This window comes from Macaca thibetana, chromosome 15, assembly GCF_024542745.1.
Source record: "Macaca thibetana thibetana isolate TM-01 chromosome 15, ASM2454274v1, whole genome shotgun sequence".
Taxonomy (NCBI): domain Eukaryota; kingdom Metazoa; phylum Chordata; class Mammalia; order Primates; family Cercopithecidae; genus Macaca; species Macaca thibetana.
Window position 1 is genome coordinate 100,542,677 of NC_065592.1, and position 18,192 is coordinate 100,560,868.

Below are 18,192 nucleotides of genomic sequence, written 5' to 3' on the forward strand. Positions count from 1 at the left end.
CGGGAATACACATTTATTAATCTTTAATATCACCTGCACGGGGGCATTGCAGGAAAATAGGTGAAAACCCCCCAAACCAGTGAATAGGGGAACTGGAAGCTGGTGTAGGCCACTTAGGGGAGAGTAACCGATTTTTAGGAAAAATGAATAGGTCTTTATGAGTTTGTGACAAAGTTTGTCTAGGTGTGGTGTGGACTTCGGCTGTGATAAGAGTTCATCCTCCCGGGAGGGAATTTATGACAGTTTCTTTTGGAGGCTCCGTCTTTAGACAGGTAAGGGGAGAAGGTCTCTCTGCATTTGCTGTTTTCAAAGTGCCTCTCGCTCAAAATAATCAAGATACCAAAGCGGCATATTTTAGGATGGCATATTTTGGTTTCCTTCACTGTCTTAAGTTTTTGATATTTTGTTCATTATAAACTTTTCTTTGCATTCATTTTGACTTTTTAAGATACTGTATTAAAACATTATTTACCCTGATTACTGAGCGAGTGCCTCGCTCGCTTGCCTCCTTCTAGCCCGGGCCTGGCAGGGAGTTGCAACTGTTTTTCTCACTGCTGAATTCCCAGGGCCTACAACAGTGCTCGCCAAAAAATTAATACTCTTGGTTCTCCAAATAAAACATTCTGTAAGGACTGCTCCCAAATTCTTCCTGAACTTCACGAATCCTCCCGGCCAGGACACAGGATGTCAGGGGCAAACACCCTGAACCAACGGAGCTCAGGTTCCCTACTGCCCCGCCCAAGTCCGCTCCAAGCCCAATTACCCTTCCCCTTCCTCGTCATCCCATCTTCCCCATGCCCCCTCCAGGGGGCTGGGTCGCGGCAAGAGCTCCAAGGCAGGATTCAAATGCCCTGGGGTGACGGCTGCGGGACACTTGCGGCGGGGCCGGGCAGGGAGCGCGAGACTGGAAGAGAGCCCAAGAGGGAAGGAGAGCAACGCTGGGTTTCTGGGGAGGGGTGGCGTGGGGCGCTGAAGGGGAGCGGGGGAGTGGGAGGAAGTGAAGGAGGAGGAAGAGCACGGTGTGGGTGAGGCGCAAGAGGCAGTAGGTGGGGCGGGACGGAGGGCGGGGCGCTGCGTCCGGAGAAAGTGTAGACGCGCTGGGAAGAGAGCCCATGAAGGGAGAGCCCAGAGGCGGGAGGGCGCGGGAGTGTGGGCGGTGCGCAGTGGGGATGGGGGCGGGGGCGCGGGATGTGTGCGGGGGGCGCGTAGTGGAGCGAGAGTGCGGGAGTGTGGGCGGGGCGCAGTGAGGGGAGGGTGCGGGAATGTGGGCGGGGCTCAGTGGAGGGCGAGTGCGGGCTGTGGGCTGGGCAACCAGTGGGAGAGGGGGCGGGAATGTGGGCGGGGCGCAGTCGGAATGGGGGCGGGGGCGCGGGATGTCGGCGGGGCACAGTTAGGGGGAGGGCGCGGGAGTGTGGGCGGGGCGCAGTGGGGGGAGGGAGCGGGAGTGTACGCGGGGCTCAGTGAGGAGTGAGTGTGGGGATGTGGGTGAGGTGCAGCTAAAGGAGAGTGCGGGGATGTGGGTGGGGCCCAGTGGGGGAGGGTGCGGGGATGTGGGCGGGGCGCAGTGGGTGGAAAGCGCCGGGATGGGGGCCGCGCGCAGTGTGGATGCAGGCAGGGCTCAATGGGGGAGGGTGCGGAGATGTGGGCGGGGCGCAGTGGGTGGAGAGTGCAGGGATGTGGGCAGGGCGCAGTGGGGGGAAAGTGTGGGGATGGGGGGCGAGGCGCAGTGGGGGACGGTGCGGGTTGTGGGCGGGGCGCAGTGGGTGGAGCGTACGGGATGTGTGCTTGGCGCAGTGGGGGGAGGGTGCGGAGACCTGAGGGCTTGAGGTTGCCCGGCTGGCTCGGCTCCCAGAGGCGGGTGCCACGCTGTCGCCCAGGCATCTGGCGTCTCCGGTGTCTGAGTGTCTCATTGTCAGCGCTGACACTCTTCCCCCAGCTACGGGCGAGGCCGGGCCCGAGGTGTGGGCGTATCTCGGGCAGGTCTTGAGAAGTCCAGCGCCCGTCGGTGCGGACAGTGGCGGGGCACCGCGGCGCTCGCCGCCTCCTTCCCGCAAGTGATCATCCTCCTGCAGGTGTCCTCGGGCCTCAGGTGGCTGCGCGTCCGCGCCATGGTTGACATTCTGGGCGGGCGGCACCTGGTGACCCGTAAGGGCGCGGCGGTGGAGGCCGAGGCGGCGCTACAGAACAAGGTGGTGGCACTGTACTTCGCGGCGGCCCGGTGCGGGCCGAGCCGCGACTTCACGCAGCTGCTCTGCGACTTCTACACGGCGCTGGTGGCCGAGGCGCGGCGGCCCGCGCCTTTCGAAGTAGTCTTCGTGTCAGCCGACGACAGCTCCCAGGAGATGCTGAACTTCATGCGCGAGCTGCATGGCACCTGGCTGGCGCTGCCCTTCCATGACCCCTACCGGCAGTGAGTGGGGGTCCTGGGGGGCGGGGGCCTCCGGGCGCGTCGCCCCCATCTTCCCCCAGGCCTCCCACTCTGCACTGGGGAGCTCTTTATGACGCCCCCCTCCGCCACCACCTCCCCGTCTCTTAGTTCCCGTCCGGACTCGGGTAAATCACCCTCAGTCTCAGTTTCAGTCTCCCTTGGAGACCAGGGAGGGTGCAGACCAGATTCGAAAAGCCAGGGCATCGACACCCCCACGGGGCTCGTGGAGCATGGACGCGGGCCCATTTCTGCTTAGGGTCTGGAGCTGCGGGAATCTGCATTGCGAAGGAGCTCGCAGTGGTGTTGATGCTGTGGGTTCGTGGCTCGGCTCCGGGAACCGCCCGCCCAGTCAGCCCTGAACTCCGGGCGCCGCTGCGTCATTCTCCCAGTTAGTGGGCAGGAAGCACAGGGACACGACCTGGTGTCTGGATGCAGGGATGAGGGATGACCTGCGAGGACATCAGCTCTGTGACAGGCACCCACAGTGCAGGCCGTGGTTGGTGTGCTGGGAGGGAGGGACGGGGACTCCAGGGCTGGCAGGAACTCAGGTGCTGGCCACCTTTGCGGTATCATTTTTGCCGACGCTGATGGAATTTCATCACTAGAGAGGCATAAAACTCATTACTGTAAACTTTATTACTCTAGCTGTTGGAAAGGAGTGGGTAGGGATTGGCAGAGAGGGGCATATGGGGATTGATTGTTCTGCTTTTGGGGTGGGTCTCCTGTGGTCTCCTATGGTGTAAGAGTCCAGACTTAGGTTTAAAGCAGGCCTCGTCCATGCACACCGCTCTTCTGTTTCTGATGCTCTGGTCAAGCCGGTGAGCTCCAGCTGGAGGCAGTGAGCTGCCTGATGTGGGTCAGCGGTGCGCTCCAATCTTCTCAGCCTGATTGGCCTGGGAGGGATTTTTCTTTTTGTAAACTTAGCTGTTTGTCCCTACCCCTTTCCACACTGAACTTCCTTAACCCTGTTGTTGTCATGTGTAAGCTAGGAAGTGGGATATTCTGTGGGAATTGTTGGAGCTATGCCCTAAATTCTGCTTATCCTATCCTGGATTTGTGGAATCAGATCATGAGGAAAATGGAAATAGCCACCGCCAAGAAGCACAAAGAAATGCACAAAGGCTTCAGGGGCATTTTGGGAAGTTGCTAATGTGTGCAGAACACAATACTTTGTGGTTGGTGCTGTGGAGAGGTGGGGCCCAGGTGGGTGGCATTATGGGAACTCCACTTGGCAGGTACAGGGTCAGAGGGCCTCGTGCTTCCTTTCCTCAGAGGTCTGAGCTCATCACCCTCCTTCCACTGAATTCCTGGTAAATCATCTGAATCAAGGGAGGGGAAGAAAAATGGCTGCTTCCAGAGAGATCACAGAATGGCGCCCTTGGGAGTTACTCTTGGCGTGGCTGGAGGCAGATGTACCTGCAGGGAGAGGAGGCCTGGAGCCCTCACCTTGTCCCCTAAGCTGTGTAGATCTCACCTTTTCAGTGTACCCTGCACCATACACTCAACACAGCAGTGACGACTGCCTTCAGCCCCCAGAGAGGCAACTGTTTACTAACGTCCCTGAAAGTAGAGATGCGGGTGTGTGGCTGGGGCTAGCAGTTCCCTGTCTAAGTGCCCCAGTGCAGGTGGGCTAGGAGGAGGTGCCAAGCCTCAATGTGGGGACAGCTGCGGTGACACATGCCAGCATGCCCTGGAGGCATGTTTCAGGATGAGATTCCATCCTGCCCTGTCTTTCTTCCCTGCATTACTGGGTTTATGAGTAAAACTCATTATCTGTCCAAGAATGAAGTAACAAGTTCTAGATTCACCAGCAGGAATTCCCATTACATGCCGCTGTTCACGAAAGACATGATCAATGGTGATTTTATATGATTTTATTATAATGATTGTCTCATAACAGCTGTCATCCCTACTTGGCCTCCAGAACGTCAGTGGACCCCAAAGAGCACTGGAGGAGGCTGTCCGTTCCTCCTGCCTGCTCAGGCTCTCAACACTGCCTCCTGGCCATGGCTGGTGGTGCAGTGTGCCTCAACTTCCAGGCCCACAAGTTTAGATCTGATGGAAAAGGAAAAACTGGCTGAAAAAAAGGGCTTCATTTCTCGGGTAGGGAATGGCTCAGTGGGGGAAGAATCAGTGCTTGTGCCAACGATTCCTGACTCTGCCTTTCCATCCCTTGACCCTCTCCAGCTCTGTGTTCCCACTGCCTCCTGGGCCCTCTGGTCTCAACACAGCCTCTGAATCCACTGATTTTGCAGCTCTCAGATCCTTCTCTGTCTTTCTACTCATTTCTGTTTCCTTCACTCAGGTTCTGGAGCTTTAGAATATTCCCCTAAGAGGTCTGCAGGGCCTTGGTGTTCCCATCTGATTGGCTCTTGCTCCAACTCTCTGGGGGTTTCCTGGGTTTCCACTGCCCACAGGACGGAGCCAGACATGGTTCAGTGCCTGGCATCCCCAGGGAGTGTGTTTGGTGAGTGGTTGGAGCAAGTGAGCAAAAGACAGTTCTGCAGAGAGATTTGCTTGGCCACAGCCTGCTCCTGGCTGAGATAACAGAGACTAGAGTCAGGAGTTGCTATGGCAACCCAGAAGTGTGGTTTATGCCAGCCACAAGGATGTGGCTGTGTTCGTTGAGGGCAGGGACCAACGTTGGTTGCAGCAGCGCTGAGGACAAGGAGGAACCGGGCTCTTGGATTTTCCCCAAAGGCTTGAAGTCCTAAGTTATTACCATGACAACGTTCTCTCCTCCAGAAACAAGTTCTTTTCTCTGTGGACACAGCTCAGGGCCCAGAGGGGACTGAGATGACATTAGGGAAAAAGTGTGGTTCTTTGCCTCTCATGGCAGCTCCAAGGTTACATTTGTCCCCAGGCAGAGGCTGCCGGCCTGGGGATTTGAGGGCTGGTACTGAGTGTCTCTTGGAATATCAGTGAAATGACTACCTCAAGCCTTCCTCATTCCTCAAAGCCCAGCCTGCTCTGCATCCCCCTGACTGTGTCAGAGCTTGATTTAATGTTGCAAGTGATTAAAACAACAACAATGAGAACAACTCAAAGAGCTTAAACAGTAAAGGTTATGGGCTGGCTTTAATGAAACACCCATCAGCCAGAAGATGGTTTCAAGGGAAAGTTGGAGGCCACTGAGGATGACGCTTTGTGGCTTGTCTTTTGCAATGTCTGCCCCTTGCTCAGGCTACAGGCAGTGGCTGCCTGGCAAATCCTGTGTCTCCTCACGCTGGTAGAATGGCTGCTGTGTCTCAGACTGCACATTCCCATACCTTCCTCTTTCCCAGCACACAGCCAAGTGCCACACCAAGCCTCGCTGATTCTGATTCGGCTAGTTCCCCATTTCTGTACTAGGAAGTGTAACCAGGGGCCACCAGATAGATATGCCGACTGCGCAGTCGGCCCAGGTGGAACTGGAGGTAGGCCTTTCCCACGCAGTGAGAACAGCTAGCATTTATCAAGTACTTATTATGTGCCAAGCCTCATTCTTCATCAAGCTATTTATTTAATCCTCACAGCAACTCCAGGAGGTGGGTTCTGTTACTCCCGTGGTGCAGATGAGGAACCCGAGGTGCAGGAGGTTGACTAGCTTGCCCATGACACACAGCCAGTTCATGCCAGAAAATGAAGGAGACATGGTTTCCCAAGGAGGGTCACAGATGCTGAGCGCAGCAAACCATAGGCCTGTACCTCCTGTGCTGTCAGGGGCACCGTGACCAGCCTCCTCTCCGCTCGCTCTCTCCTACCTCCTCCCAGTTGGTGCAGGGAATGCAGAAAGCCCTGGAAGACAGCCGCGGGGCTGGGCAACTTGAGCGAGCATAAACCACCGGATCTCAGGCACCGCCCCAGCGTCAGGGGTGGGGAGACTGCGTTTCTGATGAGTTTCCGGGTGATATTGGTGTTGCTGCTCCTGGGACCCCACATTGTTCCTGACAGTGCTGGTCAAAGGCTGGTGCATGGACCCGTGTCAGTTGGGAATCAATCAGGAGTGCAGACGCTGTGGAACCTGGGGGTGCTCAGGAATCTGTAGGTGAGATACTGCTGCTGCTGCTGGCATCCCATCCCCTTCACGACCCACGTGCAGCAGCCCTCCAAGGAGTCCTCATGACCTTGGGGAGGAGGTTCCAGGTTCCTGGGATGACAGAGTCCCACCTGGTCTGGCCCCAGCCGGGCAGTCTGCTTTCCCTTCTGGAAGTGACGTGTGCGGCCCTGCCCTGTCCCACTGCCCAAAGTACAGATGCTGAAATAACCCATTTGCCAAAACTGCTGGATAAAGAGCTTAAATCAGGCTGCTGGCCATTTTGCTGTAGTCTTTATGCAAAGAGCTACTTGATTGTTTCTCTTTTCTTCACTTTTTTCTTTTTCTTTCCTTTTTTTTTTTTTTTCCTGAGATGGAGTTTCACTTTTGTTGCCCAGGCTGGAGTGCAGTGGCGCAGTCTTGGCTCACGGCAACCTCCGCCTCCCGGGTTCAAGGGATTCTCCTGCCTCAGGCTCCCAAGTAGCTGGGATTACAGGCACCCACCACCACATCCGGCTAATTTTTGTATTTTTAGTAGACACAGGGTTTCACCATGTTGACCAGGCTGAGCTCGGAACTCCTGACCTCAGCTGATCCACCCATCTTGGCCTCCCAAATTGCTAGGATTACAGGTGTGGGCCACTGCACCGGGCCACACATTTTTGTTTTATGCCTTTGAGAAAAGCTAATTGCTTAGGCATTTTAAATTTTAGGTGTTGTGCGGCCGGGTGCGGTGGCTCATGCCTGTAATCCCAGCACTTTGGGAGGCCGAGGCGGGCGGATCACGAGATCAGGAGATTGAAACCATCCTGGCTAACACAGTGAAACGCTGTCTCTATTAAAAATACAAAAAACTTGAACCCGGGAGGTGTAGCTTGCAGTGAGCCGAGATTGCGCCACTGCACTCCAGCCTAGGCAAAAGAGCGAGACTCCATCTAAAAAAATTTAGGTGTTGGGCAGGATTCGTAAGGTGCTAGAGAGGGACATCTCTGCCACATCTTTCATGCCCACTGCTGTCGTTCATTGACCTGTGCAGGCTCCGTCCAGCCGAGTTCCACACGAGCCTCCCCTGTGGTGAGCACTCATGGCTGTTCGTGAAGGAGCTGGTGTCTCCTAAACCTGCAGTTTGACCTGAATTCACATCTGCTCTGTGTTTGAGACATGACTTTCTCAGTTCTGCAAATACAGTTTTGACTGAGTGGTCTCTGCTGTGTCTTTTTTCACTACACATGATAGGTTTTAGAGAATAGTTTACATTTTTATTTTTTCCCACCTTTCCTTTCCCTCCCCAGGTGAGTCATTGGACACCACAGGAAGCAGGTCCGGAGCTGCCAGGGTGGGGGCTGTGTCCACTGGTTCTTTGGGGAATAGGCCTTTCCTGGCAGAGGTCATGCATCCCCAGAAAGGCCACAACCCTCCCACCAGTGTCCCCTCAGGAAGGTTCAGTCCACACTGGGCCTGTGTAATGACCAGGCTGGCCTGATTTTTTATATTCTTGTGCCTTCTCTCTTTTTCCTTACTCAATCTCAGTAGATTTGTTTTTTAGAGAGAGGGTCTTGCACCGTCATCCAGGCTGGAGTGCAGTGGTGCGATCACAGCTCCCTGCAACCTTGAACTCCTGGGTTCAAGCAATCCTCCTGCCTCAGCTTCCCGAGTAGCTGGGACTACAGGTGTGCACAACCACACTTGGTTAATTTTTTTTTATTTTGTGGAGACAGGATCTTGTCCTGTCGCCCAGGTATGTCTTGAACTCTTGGGCTCAAGTGATGCTCTCACCTTGACCTCCCAAAGTGTTGGAATTACAGGTGTGAGCCGCTGCGCCCAGGCTCAGTAGACATTTGTTTCACATGTTAGTGTTTCCTAAGAACCAGATTAGGTTTTATTGCTCACCCCATGTTGGTTTTTGTTGGTCCAACAAAAAAATAATTTTTGTTCCAACAAAAATTATTTCAGTAATTTTTGTTCTCAATCTTATTCTGCCTTCTTTCTACTTTCTTTGTGTTTGTGCCATCCTTATTTTTCTAGTTTCTTGGATTAGATCCATAAGTCATCCATATACAAGTTTTGGATAAGCGTGTTTAAGGCTATAGCTTCCTAAGTGTGTTTAATTGTGTTTACAGCTTGGGATTTGTAGTATATTCCATATTGTTCTGCTTTAAATATTTTGTCATCTGCAATGCTGTTTCCCATATAACATATAGTTAGTTTTAAAACTCATTCTTAAAAATGATTTCTTTTTGGCTGGGTGCAGTGGCTCAGGCCTGTAATCCCAGCACTTTGGGAGGCCGAGGCAGGTAGATCACGAGGTCAGGAGATTGAGACCATCCTGGCTAACACAGTGAAACCCCATCTCTACTAAAATATTACAAAAAAATTAGCTGGGCGTGGTGGCAGGCGCCTGTAGTCCCAGCTACTTGGGAGGCGGAAGCAGGAGAATGGTGTGAACCTGGGAGGCGGAGGTTGCAGTGAGCTGAGATAATGCCACTGCGCTCCAGCCTGGGTGACAGAGTGAGACTCCATCTCAAAAAACAAAAACAAAAACAAAAACAACCAAAAAAGAAATCTTTGTTTTTTAATTTTTATTTTTGAGACGGAGTCTCACTCTGTCACCCAGGCTGGAGTGCAGTGGCGTGATCCTGGCTCACTGCAACTTCCGCCTGCCAGGTTCAAGCAATTCTCCGGTCTCAGCTTCCCCAGTAGCTGGGACCACAAGTCCGTGCCACCATGCCCGGCTAATTTTTTGTAGTTTTAGTAGAGACAGGGTTTCACCGTGCTGGCCAGGCTGGTCTCAAACTCCTGACCTCATGATCCGCCCACCTCGGCCTCCCAAAGTGTTGGGATTACAGGCTTGAGCCACCGCTCCTGGCCCCAAAAATGATTTCTTATTGGTTTCCAATTCCATTACCTTTGGTCTCATTAAGTGATCTATATGTTATTGACCACTTGAAATTCGTTAAGACTTCCTTTGTGACTGAGAACATGATGGATTTTGTCACTGCTTCATAGATGTTTGGAAACAAAGCATATTCTCTCTCTGTTGAGCACAGGGGACACTGTATCTTTTCCTGCTTGAGTGATGGTGTGTTTTTCATCTGGATGCCAGAAACTGGCAGGAAGAGCTTGATGGACATGTCAAAGGGGAGATTTGCTAATAGGAGAGTCTCAAATGGGTTTTTCCTTCCACTCAGGTTCACAATCCTGAGGGTGACAGATCAAGGAAATCTGATTACTGTCCCTGTGAGGCCCTCGTGAGCTGGCCATGGTAAACAGGAAAGGGATTTCACTCGGCTGCCCTCTCTTGAGGGTGTAATCCCAGTGAAGATCCCAAGAATTGCAAAACCAAGAAGGCAGATGCTCCTTTCCTTAAATGAATACAAATAATTTTGTAAAAAGACCACTCATCAGATTATAGATACCGTAAATGTAAATGATATAAAATGAATCTAAGAAACCTCTCAATATTATAATGGCAATTGGTGCATCATTGAATTTGTAGAGTAGAAAGTCAAATGAGGCTCTAGATGTATTTAGAACTCATGGAATTTTAACTTTTTTTTTTCTTTTTTTTTTGTTGTTAGAAATGGAGTCTGTTGCCCAGACTGGAATGTAGAGGCACTAACACAGCTCACTGCAGCCTTGACCTGTGCTCAAGCGAGGCTCCCACCTCAGCCTTTCGAGTGGCTGGGACTATAGGTGCGTGCCACCACGCCCAGCTAATTTTTTAACTTTTGTAGAGACAAGGTCTCACTATGTTGCCCAGGCTAGTCTTGAACTCTTGGGCTTAAGCCATCCTCCCACCTCACCACCTCAGTCTCCTGAAGTGCTGGGATTACAGGTGTGAGCCACCACACCTGGCTGGAATTTTAACTTTTACCATTATATGTATCTGATATTTTTCAACCCCTTGAGATGTAGAGGACATAAAAAATTACTGGGTTTATTTGTGGGTTCAGACCTGCACTATCCAATCTGGTAGCCACTAGCCACTTGTGACAATTTAAATTTAAAGTAAAAATTAATTAAAATTAAAAATGAAAACTTCAGTTCCTCGGGCACACTAGCCACATTCTGAGCTCTCCCAGCCATATGTGGCTGGTGGCCACCGGATTGGGTAGCACAGATATGGAGAGTTCACTGCTGCAGGCAGCTCCCTGGGGTGGAACTGGGTTAGAAATGGTAGCACCAAGTCTGGGTGTGGTGGCTCATGCCTGTAATCCCAGCACTTTGGGAGGCCAAGGCAGGCAGATCACCTGAGGCCCGGAGTTCCAGACCAGCCTGGCCAACATGGTGAAACCCTGTCTCTACTAAAAATACAAAAAATTAGCTGGACGTGGTGGCACACACCTATAATCCCAGCTACTTGGGAGGCTGAGGCAGGAGAATCGCTTGAATGTGGGAGGTGGAGGTTGCAGTGAGCTGAGATCACACCATTGCACTCTAGCCTGGGCAACAAGAGCGAAACTCCGTCTCAAAAAAAGAAAAAGAAATAGTAGCACCAAGAAGAAAGGAGCCCACACCCCAGCAGGAGGGAAAGCAGGAGCAGGCGCGGTGGGGCACCCGGTGGCTTCCTCGAAGTTGGCTGTACTTCAGGTTGGAGGGAGGGGGCCTGTCTCTTCAGATGTGCATGTGGAAGTGCTAACTTCGGTACCACTCTTCTCTCCTGCAGTGAGCTGAGGAAGAGGTACAACGTCACAGCCATCCCCAAGCTTGTGATTGTGAAACAAAATGGGGAGGTCATCACCAACAAAGGGCGGAAGCAGATCCGGGAGCGGGGGCTGGCCTGCTTCCAGGACTGGGTGGAGGCAGCCGATATCTTCCAGAATTTCTGCGGTTGAAGTGGGAGGGATCTCAGAGGGCCAGGACAGGTGCTGCTTTTCCAGCACAGACGCTGGGGCAAAGAGGAGTATGCTGGGTTCCTTCCTCTGTTGGTGTGATATTGTATTTCAGAGCAGAAGCACTAAGCTGTGTTCAAAAGCAACTATTGCTCAGGAAATAATGCACTCCCTGTTTTGATCATGCAGCCTGCTTGTATTACAGTTATTTTTGTTATTCTTTGCATACCTTTATCCACCTGTGCTTAAGGAAGGATTCTCATATGTTCATCCTGAGCTGTTGGAAATCTATGCAAGACATTTATTTGTACAAGTCTCTTCAGGTAAAATAATCTATTTATTGATAACATTTTCTGGTGATCTGTTTATTTTAATGATACGCTTTCACAACTATCTTAATAAAGTTTGCAAGCTGTGTGCTTTAACAAACAAGCCTATTGCCTTCCTTCTCATTCCAGTCCAAGTGCCAATAGGAAGAAAAGGAGTCTCTTGACAAATACCATGCTTAAATATGTTTTATTTGTCACAGGTGGTAGTTTTTAATTATGTGTCATCTTGGAATTTTCTTCTTCTCTTTGTTTTCTTCACACTTTTTTTTTTTTTTTTTTTGAGACGGAGTCTTGCTCTGTCACCCAGGCTGGAGTGCAGTGGCCGGATCTCAGCTCACTGCAAGCTCCGCCTCCCGGGTTTACACCATTCTCCTGCCTCAGCCTCCCGAGTAGCTGGGACTACAGGCGCCCGCCACCGCGCCCGGCTAGTTTTTTTTTTTTTTTTTTTGTATTTTTAGTAGAGACGGGGTTTCACCGTGTTAGCCAGGATGGTCTCGATCTCCTGACCTCGTGATCCGCCCGCCTCGGCCTCCCAAAGTGCTGGGATTACAGGCTTGAGCCACCGCGCCCGGCCGTTTTCTTCACACTTATTTGTAACAGCATTGCAATATCCTAGAAAGCAATGAAATTTTCAAGGGTGTGTTTCCACATCTTCAAGATCAAACCTCAGTATTACCTAAAAGTTAATAATCCATCGAAGTAAACAAAAAGTCCATTTACAATCGTTGTTAATGGTGGGAAAGCCATCAGTGGTTCAGATTACTGTCCCAGCCTGCCCTGTGGCCTCTTGCTGGCGGGTCTTTCCTGTTTCTTTCCAGCCTCGTTCTTATCCAATCAGCTGGGGTTGTGAAAATACCAATACCCGTCTCTGGCCAAGTCCTCACCTGCAGATCCGGTCAGCTTGCTGGGTTCCTCAGCTGAGAATTTGGAGCAAAGCTGACACCACTCTGACCAGGGATAGCAGAGTAAAGAAGCCCAGTGGGTGACACTCAGTGAACCGTGCAGACATAAGCTGTTAGTTAATTAGTCCCTTCAATCTCCCTCACCCTCTGTGCTGTCAGTTAACTTCCCTGACCACTGAGACCCAGTCTCCTGGGGGCCCTGTAGGTTGACTAAGGGTGCATTTATGCTAACCTGATTGTTATTTGCCGCCCCACCCCCCAGTAAGTCATGTAAGAATTCAGTTTTCTTCCAAAACTCAGAGATGGGGTATTTTGGTATTTGGTAATTATAGTATTTTCTTTTTTCTGTTTCTGTTTCTTTTTTTTGAGACAGAGTTTCACTCTTGTTGCCCAGGCTGGAATGCACTGGCACGGTCTTGGTTCACTGCAGCCTCTGCCTCCCGGGTTCAAGGGATTCTCCTGTCTCAGCCTCCCGAGTAGTTGGGACTACAGGCGTGCGCCACCACGCCCGGCTAATTTTTGTATTTTTAGTAGAAATGGGGTTTCATCATACTGGTCAGACTGGTCTCGAACTCCTGACCTCAGGTGATCTGCCCACCTTGGCCTCCCAACGTGTTGGGATTACAGGTGTGAGCCACTGCGTCTGGCCGACGCATACTTTAATATTTTAAACATCCCAAACAATTTTTCTTGATGTAAGGCAAAGTATTCCAGCCTTCTCTCCGAGAACTGTGTAATTTGTGACATTTCTACAAGTACCTTGTGCCGCTTGTGTTCCAGAAGCAATACGTGCTCACTGTGGACAAACATCAGGAAAAAAATTCCATCGTCCTGAGGGAAAGCCACGATGGATGTTTTAGTCCATCTATATGTCCCACTAAAGTCACCACCTTTTTATTTTTTCTGCGTGTACACATTGCTTTTCATCTTTATACACTTGCCACTCTGCGTGTGGACATAGACAAGCAGTGGCAGCGTGGTGTGGGCACCATGGGGTGGGGGTTGAAAGACATGCAGCATCGTTGTGACACCGCCCAGGCCTACGTCTCATCCAGACTCCCTGATTAGCCCCTTGGGCACTAACATCTGAGAAGCACGGCTCTGCAAAGGTGTCTTGTCCACTAAATTTGTTGAAGTCAATCCACTGATTTCAGTCAATCTACAACTGGGGCATCTTTATCAAAGCCCAAGGTGCTCCACAAGCCATCAGGCCTGGGGCAGGTGGGGGCCCTCCCCTCTCTCAGGAGAGGCCCAGCCACTGGCATTCCTGTAGGAGCACGTGCAGGCCTTGGGGAGACTCATGAAGTGTTGGTCACTGTGCACTCGAGAGGGGCAGTCACTGAGAGAACACACATATACACCACACATACAACCTACACACACCACAAACACACACACAGACACAGACATTCCTAGAGAAAGGAAGACGAGGGGTAACACAGAGCTCACCAGTCAGGAGAATTACGCTCTGTTGGGCTGGACTGACTTAGGCAGAATTTACAAACACGATGACTCACCATGGGAGGTACCTTAAAACCCTATCCTTTCAATAGGGTGTCCTGTGCTAATTTTGATGGAAAAGAGCCTCTGTTTTAATCACCTCCACTTTGCCAGCTCTCTAGAACCTTTGAGCCATTTGGTAAACTGGATTACCCTTCTCTCCTGCATTTTTGTTTAAGAATTATCTTATCTGGGCTGGGCACTGTGGCCTGTAATCCCAGCACCTTGGGAGGCTGAGATGGGTGGATTACCTCAGGTCAGGAGTTCAAGACCAGCCTGGCCAACATGGTGAACCCTGTCTCTACTAAAAATACAAAAATTATCCAGGCATGGTGGCAGGCACCTGTAATCCCAGCTACTCAGGAGGCAGAGGCAGAAGAATCGCTTGAACCCGGGAGGCGGAGGTTGCAGTGAGCTGAGATCACGCTATTGCACTCCAGCCTGGGCAATCAGAGCTAGACTTTGTCTCGGAAAAAAAAAAAAAAGAAAAAAGAAAAAAGGCTGGGTGCTGTGGCTCACGCCTGTACTCCGAGCACTTTTGGAGACCAAGGTATGCGGATCATGAGGTCAGGAGATTCAGACCATCCTGGCTAACACGGTGAAACCCTTTCTCTACTTTAAAAAAAAAAAAAAAAAAAAAAGCCAGGCACGGTGGCACGTACCTGTAGTCCCAGCTACTCAGGAGACTGAGGTGGGAGAATCGCCTGAACCTGGGAGGTGGAAGTTGCAGTGAGCTGAGATGGCACCAGTGCACTCCAGCCTGGGTGATAGAGCAAGACTCCATCTCAAAACAAAACAAAACAAAAACAGAATTATCTTGCCGGGCGCGGTGGCTCAAGCCTGTAATCTCAGCACTTTGGGAGGCCAAGACGGGCGGATCACGAGGTCAGGAGATCGAGACCATCCTGGCTAACACGGTGAAACCCCGTCTCTATTAAGAAATACAAAAAACTAGCCGGGCGAGGTGGCGGGCGCCTGTAGTCCCAGCTACTTGGGAGGCTGAGGCAGGAGAATGGCGTGAACCCGGGAGGCGGAGCTTGCAGTGAGCTGAGATCCGGCCACTGCACTCCAGCCTGGGCGACAGAGCGAGACTCCGTCTCAAAAAAAAAACAAAAAAAAAAAAAAAAAAAAAAAAAAACCCAGAATTATCTTATCTGGCTGTTTGCTTTGTGTGTGTATTTTATTCTATGTACTTGCCATGGTCTGAATGGTTCCATCCTGTGTAATTCCTGTGTTGAAGTCCGTTTAACCCCCAGGTGATGGTAGTGTTAGGAGGTGGGGCCTTTGGGAGGTGATCAGGTCAGGAGGGTGGGGTGGAGCCCTCATAAATGGGAGTAGTTGTTTTAATTTAATTTAGGAGAGCTAAATAATTAAACATGAGGCCAAAGTACATAAGAAAGTGGCAGTCTTTTATTGCAAATATGCACACACTCTCGGGTGAAGTTCTCTGGTCCTCAGGTGTGCGGGGCCAGGGAAGTCGCGCTGGCGCTCTCGGGTGATGTTCTCCGGTACACAAATGCGAGGGTCGAAGAAGTCACACTGGCTCCTGCCAGCAGCAGACTTTTATGCATTGGTACTGGAAGGGGGAGGGCAGTGGGCGGGATAAGGGCGTGATAGGCGTCTCCGTAGGCGTGGCCGGGTAAGTTTCAATCTCTTCGGATTGACATCACCTGGCGCATGCTCAGCTGATCTGCATCTTCCGGGGGCGGGCTGCATTTTCCCGCGCGCGGGAAAGTTGGTGAGGAAGAACCCGGAAGCACCATGGATTATGCCTTCTTGTTCACCTTCCTCCATCTTGTCCCTTCTCCCTCACCCAAACAGTAGTGTCCTCCTAAGAGAGACCCTCAGGTCACCCCTTCCGATATATGAGGACACAGTGAGCAGATGCCATCTGTGAGCCAGAAGTGGGTCCTTAGGAGACACAGAAACTACTGGCATTTTGACCTTGGACTTCCAGCCTCCAGAATGGTGAGCAATGAATTTCTATTATGATAAACAGCCTCGTCTTTGGTATTTTGTGATAGCAGCCTGAACAGACGAGGGCAGCGCCTATAAGTAGTTTAACCTGAATCCTCCGCTGGCTCTCCAGGTCTTCTCGATATACGCAGACACATATTGTGGGGAAAAGAAAGATCAGACTGTTACTGTGTCTATATAGAAAGAAGAAGACATAAGAGACTCCATTTTGTTCTGTATTTGAGATGCTGTTAATCTGTGACCCTACCCCCAACTTTGTCCTTGCAAGAGACATGTGCTGTGGTGACTCAAGGTTTAACGGATTTTGGGCTGTGCAGGGTGTGCTTTGTTAAACAAGTGCCTGAAGGCAGCTTGCTAGTGAAAAGTCATCACCATTGTCTTAATCTCAAGTACCCAGGGACACGTATACTGCCAAAGGTCGCGGGGACCTCTGCCTAGGAAAGCTAGGTATTGTCCAAGGTTTCTCCCCATGTGATGGTCTGAAATATGGCCTTGTGGGAAGGGAAAGACCTGATCGTCCCCCAGCCTGACACCCGTCTGTGCTGAGGAGGATTAGTATAAGAGGAAAGAAGGCCTCTTGGCAGCGGAGATAGAGAAAAGCATCTGTCTCCTGCCCGTCCCTGGGCAATGGAATATCTCGGTGTAAAACCTGATTGTATGTTCTGTTTACTGAGAAAGGAGAAAACCGCCTTAGGACAAAAGGTGGGACTTGCTAGCGCAATGCTGCTCTTTATGCACAAAAAAGGTTTATGGAGATGTTTACATATGCATATCAAGGCACAGCACTTTTCCTTAAACTTATGTCACGGAGATCTTTATTCATATGTCTTACTGCTGACCTTCTCCTTACCATGATCCTGTTATCCTGCCACTTCCCTTTTCTAAGATGGTAAAGAATGATCTATAAATACTGAGGGAACTCAGAGACCGGTGCTGGTCCCCTGGGCCCACTTTTTCTTTCTCTCTACTTTGTCTCTGTGTCTCATTTCTTTTCTCAAGTCTCTCGTTCCACCTAATGAGAAACGCCCACAGGTGTGGAGGGGCAGGCCACCCCTTCACATATATTGGTCTGTCTCTTCTATCTTCTTGAGGAAACCTGTGCTGAAGCCCCCCGACATCTCTGTAGGTTCTGGGGAGCTGTGTGCCTGGTGTATCTGTCAACCCGATGTCACTCTTTGGAATGATCCCAAGGCTACTGCATGGCTCTCTCCTGCATTGAGTTTCTCTTTCCTATCATTCTGTTTCTTGGTTTCCACCCTTGTTTTGTTGGAATACATCCTTTAATAGTTTCCTAAGGATGGGTGAAAGGGGGCAAACTCTGAATCCTCCAGAGTCTGAAAAACCTCCATTCTATATATACTCACTGGATGAGTGGCAGGTGCAGAATTTAGGTTGGAAGTACTTTCCTTCAGTGATTTGAAGGCACTACCCCATAGTTTTTTTTTGTTTCTTTGTTATTGTTGAGAGATCCAACTACATTGTGACCCCTGGCCTCTGTGAGTGGTTACTGTATTAGGCCATTCTTGCATTGCTATAGATATCTGAGACTGGCTCATGGTTCTGCAGGCTGTAAAGGAAGTATGATGCTGGCATTTGCTTAGCTTCTTGGGAGGCCTCAGGAATCTTAAATCATGGCAGAAGGTGAAAGGTGAGCAGGCATGTTACATGGCCAGAGCAGGAGCAAGAAAGGGAGGGGGAAGGTGCCGCACATTTTTTTTTTTTGTTTGTTTGAGACAGAGTTTTGCTTTTGTTGCCCAGGCTGGAGTGTAGTGTTGCTATCACAGCAAACTCTGCCTACCAAGTTTAAGCAATCCTCCTACCTCAGCCTCCTGAGTAGCTGGGATTACAGGCATGTGCCACCACACCCAGCTAATTTTTTAGTATTTTTAGTAGAGATGGGGTTTCTCCATATTGGTCTGGCTGGTCTCGAACTCCTGACCTCAGGTGATTTGCCCACCTCAGCCTCCCAAAGTGCTGGGATTATAGGCGTGAGCCACCGTGCCCGGCCCGCCACACACTTTTAAACTACCAGATCTTGCAAGAACTCAGTCACTATTGCTAGGACAGTACCAAGAGAATGGCACTAAACCATTCATGAGAAATCCACCCCCATAATCCAATCACCACCCACCAAGCCCCACCTCCAACAATGGGAGTTACAATTCAACATGAGATTTGGCAAGGGACACACATCCAGACTACATCAGTG

General features: G+C 50.8%; 2 protein-coding genes across 2 annotated transcripts in view; both read left to right on the top strand.

Moving 5' to 3' along the window:
• Window positions 1–18,192, top strand: part of CKS2 (CDC28 protein kinase regulatory subunit 2) — a 974,690-nt gene that overhangs the window by 155,211 nt on the left and 801,287 nt on the right. The gene's annotated exons all lie outside the window — the stretch shown is intronic.
• Window positions 1,414–11,700, top strand: NXNL2 (nucleoredoxin like 2). The gene is made up of 3 exons (XM_050761295.1): window positions 1,414–1,467; window positions 2,073–2,410; window positions 11,110–11,700. The coding sequence occupies exons 2-3, from the start codon at window positions 2,109–2,111 to the stop codon at window positions 11,276–11,278; spliced, it is 471 nt and encodes a 156-aa protein (XP_050617252.1). The 5' UTR covers window positions 1,414–1,467; window positions 2,073–2,108; the 3' UTR covers window positions 11,279–11,700.

What these genes read in the sequence shown, in the direction of transcription:
- NXNL2 (XM_050761295.1), top strand. Translation starts at nt 2,109, where the DNA reads ATGGTTGACATTCTGGGCGGGCGGCACCTGGTGACCCGTAAGGGCGCG. An exon ending in TTCCATGACCCCTACCGGCA is followed by an intron (nt 2,411 to 11,109) that starts GTGAGTGGGGGT and finishes TCTCTCCTGCAG; the next exon opens with TGAGCTGAGGAAGAGGTACA.